This window comes from Nerophis ophidion, linkage group LG22, assembly GCF_033978795.1.
Source record: "Nerophis ophidion isolate RoL-2023_Sa linkage group LG22, RoL_Noph_v1.0, whole genome shotgun sequence".
Classification (NCBI taxonomy): domain Eukaryota; kingdom Metazoa; phylum Chordata; class Actinopteri; order Syngnathiformes; family Syngnathidae; genus Nerophis; species Nerophis ophidion.
In genome coordinates, this window is record NC_084632.1 from 38858467 (window position 1) to 38867777 (window position 9311).

At 40.0% G+C, this 9311-nt stretch overlaps 1 protein-coding gene across 1 annotated transcript; it reads left to right on the plus strand.

Annotated features, from left to right (window-relative positions):
- The first annotated feature begins 462 nt into the window (after positions 1 to 462).
- LOC133540838 (regulator of G-protein signaling 2-like) lies at positions 463 to 7913 on the plus strand. Its single transcript, XM_061883799.1, has 5 exons — positions 463 to 605; positions 2256 to 2333; positions 4143 to 4204; positions 4315 to 4481; positions 4560 to 7913. The coding sequence occupies exons 1-5, from the start codon at positions 529 to 531 to the stop codon at positions 4743 to 4745; spliced, it is 570 nt and encodes a 189-aa protein (XP_061739783.1). The 5' UTR covers positions 463 to 528; the 3' UTR covers positions 4746 to 7913.
- The last annotated feature ends 1398 nt before the right edge of the window (positions 7914 to 9311 follow it).

The following is a 9311-nucleotide window of genomic DNA, read 5'->3' on the forward strand; positions in this document are numbered from 1 at the left end:
CACTAGCATACTATTACAGTTTGGCTGCGAAAGCTTTAGTTCAAAGCTTGTCGGCAAAACAACCTTATTTTTTGGACACAACGATGACACCAATTAAAAACGTACCTGCGTGGTTCAGACCGTCTCAAAAAACCAACACAAAAAAAAAGGACAAACGGGGGCGAAAAATTGGGATGGCTTTGTTTTTTTTTGTTTTTCTGAAGTAAGCGTGGAGTAATTGTGGGTGGGTTCAAACACAAAAAGGAGATTCACGTTTTGAAAAGACTCCAAGAACCAGAAGAAAGAAAGAAAGAAAGAAAAAATTGCCCGAGGCAACCTCGTGCTGTGGATATTCGGGGTGCATTGTTTGGGTAATGTCAACAATCATTTCCTTGGTACATTGACGCAGAAAGGGGCGTGTCTGTGTGTAATGCTTGAGCCAATAGGGAGAAAGCTCCTTCACCAGGCTCCGCCTCCTCCTCGGGAGTCTGGAGCTTACTATAAAGTTAGACATTCCAGTCAAGAGGGAGAGCAGAAAGGGATCGAACCATGAAGGAGGACCTGAAGTTAAACATGACCGCTGATGACTGCATGAAACCCAGCGACAAAGAGAAAACAAGAATAAAGTAAGTCCACTTCAGCAAGATTAAATATCTCAAATATCTCTGATAAGATAAGCAGATTTTATGTTAGTGTTTTACTCGTTTGAAGTGCTTTGGTCCTAAATGATCTCAAGTGAGATTTTACAGTTTGTTGCTGAGATTTTACGACTTATAGTAAGTAAAACATAGAATATCAAATGTTGCAAAGCTGTGCCATCAACTTTTTTAAAGTAATAATTTCTTATTTCAAGCATGGAATAAAAACATGACTCGTATTAAAACAGGATGACAGCAAAAACGTACTTTGCTTTTTTATTTTTATTGAAACAATAGAAAATGCGTACTCATATAGTAGTACAGTTTTTATTAGTGAGAATATACTTATTTTAAGGTATTTTTTGGGTTAACTAATTTTACTTGATTTGGAAAGTCTTGGCAAGACAAATTTTCTTGTTGTATTTGCAGATAATTTTGCTTAGTTCATTTTTTTTTCTTTTTTTTTTATTGACATCCAGCATCAGATATTTCTATCCATTATATTGTATTCACATACATTAAATAGCTGCAAAAATTTTTTTGTTTATATCCCAATCAGACCAACACCCAAAAAAAAGAAACAGCAAAAAAAAAAAAAAAAAATAAAAATCTATATATCTACAACTACATCAATTAAATAAAATAAATACAATAAATAATCATACATTGATGATAATAATAAACAGAAATAAAATACAAAAATATAAACGAATATATATATATATATTTCATTTAAAAAAAAGATATATTATTTTATTAGTTTTTTATATTTTTGAAATCAATGAATTGATTAATGAAGTCTAAAAAATTTGCTTAAAAAAATCATTATTATAGAAAAAAAAAAGGAAACGTTTTTATATTTTTCACTTGTGCTTTTAGATTTTTGAAACCTATACATCGATTTCGGAAATCCGTAAAATGTCATTTAAAAATAATTATAATAATTTTTTTTATATATTTTTACTTTTTTTTATACATACATACACACGCACATATATACATATACACATACATATATAAATATACATATATGAATGTGTGGGAAAAATCACAATACTACTTCATCTCTACAGAACTGTTTCATGAGGGGTTCCCTCAATCATCAGGAGATTTGAGGGAACCATTAATTCATCTCCTGATGATTGAGGGAACCCCTCATGAAACAGTTCTGTAGAGATGAAGTAGTCTTGTGATTTTTCCCACACATACATATTGCGCTCAACCAAGGTATTGAGCACTATTCTCTGGATAATCCAATCAAGACATATATATATATATATATATATACATATATATATATATATATATATATATATATATATATATACACACATATACACATATAGGGAGTAACCTTTTTATTTATTTATTTAAATTAAAAGCAATGCAATCACTAATTCGAAAACTTAAGGTCCGGCTTATGGGCGGTGACATAATCGACCCAGTTTTCCAAGTATGAAGTACATTTCTCCAATTTAAAATGATAAAGGCAGTTATCTTCTAACTTTGCTTCGTTCAAATAAAATACCCCACATTTTTCAATGATTTCTTCTTGTTTTTGAACGCTGACTTTTTTCAGTGTTGTGCAGGATTTTCTTGAGCTTCACTAACGTTTTTGTTTTTTGGTTTTTTTTGCAGGATGAAAAACTTGAGAAACAGAATCGGACTCTTCTTGAAGATAAACATACCTCATTCCATGCACAACAAATCGCACAGGTGAGACCACCTCCTCATCCAGACCCGTTCGGTATTTCATTAAAATGCAGGAAAGACATCCGTGCGTAGGATATCATAATAACAAATAGTTGCTCGATTGATTGATTGAGACTTTTATTAGTAGATTGCAGAGTACAGTACATGTTCCGTACAACTGACCACTGAATGCTAACACCCCAATAAGTTTTTAAACTTGTTTAAGTCGAGTTCTACGTTAGTCAATTAATGGTAAATGCTAGAGCTGTCGGAAATTAACGAGTTGACGTGTGTGATTAATCACAAAAATAGTGCGAGAGTCCTGTCCATAGTGGACCTAACATAACAGTGAGAGACAAAGTCCGTAGTGGACCTAACATAATAGTGAGAGACAAAGTCCGTAGTGGTTCTAACATAATAGTGAGAGTCGAGTCCATAGTGGATCTAACATAACAGTGAGAGTCCAGTCATTAGTGGATCTAACATAATACTGAGAGTCCAGTCCATAGTGGATCCAACATAATAGTGAGAGTCCAGTCCATAGTGGATCAAACATAATAGTGAGAGTCCAGTCCATACTGGATCTAACATAATAGTGAAAGACAAAGTCCATAGTGGATCTAACATAATAGTGAGAGTCCAGTCCATAGTGGATCTAATATAATAGTGAGAGTCCAGTCCATAGTGGATCTAATATAATAGTGAGAGTCCAGTCCATAGTGGATCTAATATAATAGTGAGAGTCCAGTCCATACTGGATCTAACATAATAGTGAAAGACAAAGTCCATAGTGGATCCAACATAATAGTGAGAGTCCAGTTCATAGTGGATCTAACATAATAGTGAGAGTCCAGTCCATAGTGGATCTAACATAATAGTGAGAGTCCAGTTCATGGTGGATCTAACATAATAGTGAGAGTCCAGTCCATAGTGGATCTAACATAATAGTGAGAGATAAAGTCCATAGTGGATCCAACATAATAGTGAGAGACAAAGTCCATAGTGGATCTAACATAATAGTGTGAGAGTCCAGTCCATAGTGGATCCAACATAATAGTGAGAGTCCAGTCCATAGTGGATCTAACATAACAGAGTGAGAGTCCAGTCCATAGTGGATCTAGTTAATAGTGTGAGAGTCCAGTTCATAGTGGATCTAACATAATAGAGTGAGAGTCCAGTCCATAGGGGATCTAATTAATAGTGTGAGAGTCCAGTCCATAGTAGATCTAACATAACAGTGAGAGTCCAGTCCATAGGGGATCTAGTTAATAGTGTGAGAGTCCAGTTCATAGTGGATCTAACATAATAGTGTGAGAGTCCAGTCCATAGTGGATCTAACATAATAGTTTGAGAGTCCAGTTCATAGTGGATCTAACATAGTAGTGTGAGAGTCCAGTTCAAACTGGATCTAGCATAATAGAGGGAGTCCAGTCCATAGTGGACTAGTTAATATAAAAAATGTGCTGAAAATTTTAAATAAAATAAAGTATTTCCGATTCTGATTCTCTGATTCTGATTTTGACAACGACATCCTGGGCTCAGATCCCACATCAGGGCAAGGAAAAACTCAACCCAATGGGACGACAATGAGAAACCTCCAACCCAGCAGTACACTTTGAATAACCATGACTACTCCACATTCGTGAATAATCTGATTACCATTTGACATGTGGCAGTTTTACCAGGATCAGACTAATTGCATTCTTGTATCAAATTACGTCAATCTTTCTGCAAGCGTCCCTTAAAAGTTGGATAACTCTTTCCTGAGACTGAAAGTTGCTCTACCAGTCTGCTCTAAAGATCTGCTGACTGATCCGTGCTCTCTTCCCTCAGGCCGACCGCAGACGATGTGAGCCAGTGGGCGCAGTCGCTTGACAAACTTCTGGGTCATAAATGTAAGCGTCGCTCACTCCACTATTTGTGTCAACTTACATAACGCCCGGTTTCAAAGGTCGGGGGTTTTATTGCCTTTTTTAACCTCCGTTGGCCTCGTTTTCCCCCGCAGACGGCAAAGCGGCTTTCTGCATCTTCTTGAAGACCGAGTTCTGCGAGGAGAACATCGAGTTCTGGTCGGCGTGCGAGGACTTCAGGAAGCTCTCCTCACACCAAGAGTTGACATCCAAAGCCAAAAGCATTTACGAGGAATTCATCAAAACCGAAGCCCCCAAAGAGGTACTAGACCACTGACAAGATTCCATGAACATCCTGTCTTTAGAAAACCGATGATTCTAATATCCCGTTTGGTTACAGGTCAACCTGGACTTTTCCACAAAAAACAAAATCATCCAGAGTCTCCCGGATCTGAATGCAACCAGCTTTCTGGCAGCTCAGAGAAAAATCTACAGCCTGATGGAGAACAACTCCTACCCGAGGTTCATTCTGTCCGACCTCTACCAAGAACTGTATGCAGCTGCGAAGAGAAGACACAACTCCTGATTAATTGACTCTTGACTACGCGGATCCCCTCCCAGGGACCCGACAACTGAGCATAATCAATCGAGACCTACTCAGTGGCCTAGTGGTTAGAGTGTCCGCCCCTGAGATCGGTCGGTTGTGAGTTCAAACCCTGACCATAACTTAACAAATCATGATCCGGGCCACGGATCATGACAGTACCTCCCCCCGTGAGGACAGATTCCAGATGTCCACAAAAAAATCAAGTTCAACAATCACGGGAGGGCGGAGGGAGGACTTGGCCAAGTGTCCTCACAACCAGCAAGGAAGAGTCAGGTGGCGGCGAAGCGTTGAACGCCAGAGAAGCACAATTCTTGACGGTATGCATGGTGTCCCTGGGATTAAAGGCCTAACTTTATCTCCTCCAAACATATTCCTGGGTGTTGCTGCCAAATAGCTAAATTTTTGTTACATCTGACTACAGAACTTTCCTCCAGAAGGTGTTATCTTTGTCCAGGGGATGTCAGATGAAACAAAAATCAAGCTGTTTTGCCACAATAACCAGCAATCTGTTTGGAGGAGAAAAGGTGAGGCCTTTCAGTGGCCTAGTGGTTAGAGTGTCCGCCCCTGAGATCGGTCGGTTGTGAGTTCGAACCCTGACCGTAACTTAACAAAACATGATACGGGCCACGGATCATGACAGTACCTCCCCCCGTGAGGACAGATTCCAGATATCCACAAACAAAACAAGTTCAACAATCACGGGAGGGCGGAGGGAGGACTTGGCCAAGTGTCCTCGCAACCAGCAAGGAAGAGTCATGTGGCGGCTAAGCGTTGAACGCCAGAGAAGCACAAAACAAGACTTAAGGAAGAACATAACTAAACAAAACATGATCCACCTTTACCACTTTTGACATGTGTTTGGGGTAATTGTCCTGTTGGAACACACGACTGCGCCCAAGACCCAACCTCGGGGCTGATGATTATAGGTCGTCCTGAAGAATTTTCATTGTCCCGTTTACTCTCTGTAATGCACCAGTTCCATGGGCAGCAAAACAGGTCCAGAGCGTAATACTACCACCACTATTCTTGACGGTATGCATGGTGTCCCTGGGATTAAAGGCCTCACTTTATCTCCTCCAAACATATTCCTGGGTATTGTTGCCAAATAGCTCGATTTTTGTTAGATCGGACCACAGAACTTTCCTCCAGAAGGTCTTATCTTTGTCCAGGGGGTGTCAGATGAAACATAAATCGAGCTGTTCGGCCACAATAACCAGCAATCTGTTTGGAGGAGAAAAGGTGAGGCCTTTCAGTGGCCTAGTGGTTAGAGTGTCCGCCCCTGAGATCGGTCGGTTGTGAGTTCAAACCCTGACCATAACTTAACAAAACATGTTCCGGGCCACGGATCATGACAGTACCTCCCCCCGTGAGGACAGATTCCAGATGTCCACAAAAAAAACAAGTTCAACAATCACGGGAGGGCGGAGGGAGGACTTGGCCAAGTGTCCTCACAACCAGCAAGGAAGAGTCAGGTGGCGGCTAAGCGTTGAACGCCAGAGAAGCACAAAACAAGACTTAAGGAAGAACATAACTAAACAAAACATGATCCACCTTTACCACTTTTGACATGTGTTTGGGGTAATTGTCCTGTTGGAACACACGACTGCGCCCAAGACCCAACCTCCGGGCTGATGATTATAGGTGTTCCTGAAGAATTTTCACTGTCCCATTTACTCTCTGTAATGCACCAACTCCATGGGCAGCAAAACAGGTCCAGAGCGTAATACTATCACCACTATTCTTGACGGTATGCATGGTGTTCCTGGGATTAAAGGCCTAACTTTATCTCCTCCAAACATATTCCTGGGTGTTGTTGCCAAATAGCTCGATTTTTGTTTCATCTGACCACAGAACTTTCCTCCAGAAGGTCTTATCTTTGTCCAGGGGATGTCAGATGAAACAAAAATCGAGCTGCAATCTGTCTGGAGGAGAAAAGGTGAGGCCATTCAGTGGCCTAGTGGTTAGAGTGTACACCCCTGAGGTCGGAAGGTCGTGAGTTCAAACCCCGGCCAAGTCATACCAAAGACTATAAAAATGGGACCCCTTACCTCCCTTGCTTGGCACTCAGCTTCAAGGGTCGGAATTGGGGGTTGAATCACTAAAAATGATTCCTGGGCGCTGGCTCCCCTCACCTTTCAGGGGGTGAACAAGGGTTTGGGCTAAATGCAGAGGACACATTTCACCAAACCTCGAGTGTGTGAGACCATCATTGGTACTTTGACTTAACTTAACAACTTGAAGGACTTTCGACCGTGGATTTTTAAACGGGTCTTTCATTTCTCCCCGATGGGATTCTTAAGTGATATTTCCCTGGCCGGTCCGTAGAAATGCATTGTCATACTGTGATCAAAGCACCTGTACGCGCTGATATCAACCCAAAGTACGGTGTTTTGCTAAAGTCTTCAGAGCGGGTCGTGACGGTCTGAAGCAACCTGTGAAGTCAGAATGCACTTTTGACGACACAAGACCGTTATACGTATGTTGTTGTCTGGTATTAAACGGAAATGTGTTGTTTTTTTTCTACGCAGGATTAATAGTTCGGTTCATCACGAAAATAACCCTTTGTGAAGCAACTCTTACTACCAGTCTTGCATAACAATAATCATCATAATTAATTGGATTTTTATAAGGCGTTATTTCATTTTCAGAACAATTTACAGTGAAAAATGATAATAATTAGTCACACCATGTTGGTAAATGAATGAATTTCACAATAAGATGTTTTAAGTGTGCAGAGAGCCTGGCTTTGCATCCCAAAGTCAGATCGTCGATATTGGTTTCCATGACTGTTAGTAAACATGCATTGCTTGTTTTATGTCAATTTTGTTCCGTTCGGACGAGTTTAAAATGATTGCCTGGCTAATTGTCATTAGCTTGTCTGTTATATGTTAGCATTGAGCTAAGGGCATAAGAGCCAACTTTTTCCCCCCCCAAGTAGGGGAAAATGTATCGTTGATTTGACATGATTAAAACATGTACATGCACTTTATATGTATGTTAATGTGAATTCCAGTGTGTGAGTGATTTTATTGTAATTTCAAGTTGTTTTTTAATGTCTAATTTAAAAGACTGTTTTTTGTTTTTCATATCTGCCAAACATTCACGAAGGGCGGAATATTGTATGTAAATAAATGATGTGTAAATAAACCTGGAGTGTATTGAGTACAGTTTGTGTTACACTATTGTAGTGATTATGTTGCTTGGATGGCAAAACATGTATGTACCTTTCAGCATTAATGATGCCTTCACAGATGTGTAGACCATAGTGGATCTAACATAATAGTGAGAGTCTAGTCCATAGTGGATCTAACATAATAGTGAGAGTCCAGTCCATAGTGGATCTAACATAATAGTGAGAGTCCAGTCCATAGTGGATCTAACATAATAGTGAGAGTCCAGTCCATAGTGGATCTAACATAATAGTGAGAGTCCAGTCCATAGTGGATCTAACATAATAGTGAGAGTCCAGTCCATAGTGGATCCAACATAATAGTGAGAGTCCAGTCCATAGTGGATCTAACATAATAGTGAGAGTCCAGTCCATAGTGGATCTAACATAATAGTGAGAGTCCAGTCCATAGTGGATCTAACATAATTGTGAGAGTCCAGTCCATAGTGGATTTAACATAATAGTGAGAGTCCTATGGTCACATGTGGGACGCGGGTTGTCTTACATCAGCGCCGGAAGTCGTAAATTCAGTTGTTTGCCTGGCGGGTTTTTTCTGGGCTGAATAGGGAAGTCCTTTAGCTGCCGTCTTGTTTAATTATCTATTGCTACCTTTGCACCTGTCAATGTGTACTTTTGTATGCACATTAAATCAACAAAAAAAATCCTGACTTTGGAGCAATGTTCACAAACCCTAGTATTTAACTCTCTATTGGATGCAATGGTTTTCCGTATTGGGACCATGATTTCAGTCCTAACTGGTTCACCAGTCGTCATATGGACGGTACTTTTCCCTGGGCAGGCTTACAATAACACACACACACACACACACACACACACGCACACACACACACACACACACACACACACACACACACTGACGGGTCAGCCAACTTCCGGCGCCCCTTAAAAAGGTGAAAAAAAAAACTTAATAGCAATAGCACACAAAAAAAAAAGTTACAAAGAACACACAAGACTTGCAACACAGTCAATTTGAAATATCTCTATTATAGATGGATTTCACCGCCAGGGGTGCAAATGAGACATTCTCCATGAGATGCAAGGGTTTTCCGTATTGGGAACATGATTTCGGTCCTCACTTGTTCACCGGTCCCTATATGGACGGTGCTTTTCCTTGTTGATGTCTCAAGAGGGATAGAAGTTCAAAAACACACACACACAAACAAACACACACACCCACACACACACACTGATGGGTCAGCCAACTTTTGGTGCCCCTTAAAAAGGTGGGGGGAAAAAAACAAAAATAGCCATAGCACACACAAACATGTTACAAAGAACGCACAAAACTTGCAACACAGACAATTTTAAAAAATCTCAAATTTAGATAGATTTCACCACCAGGGGTTCAAATGAGA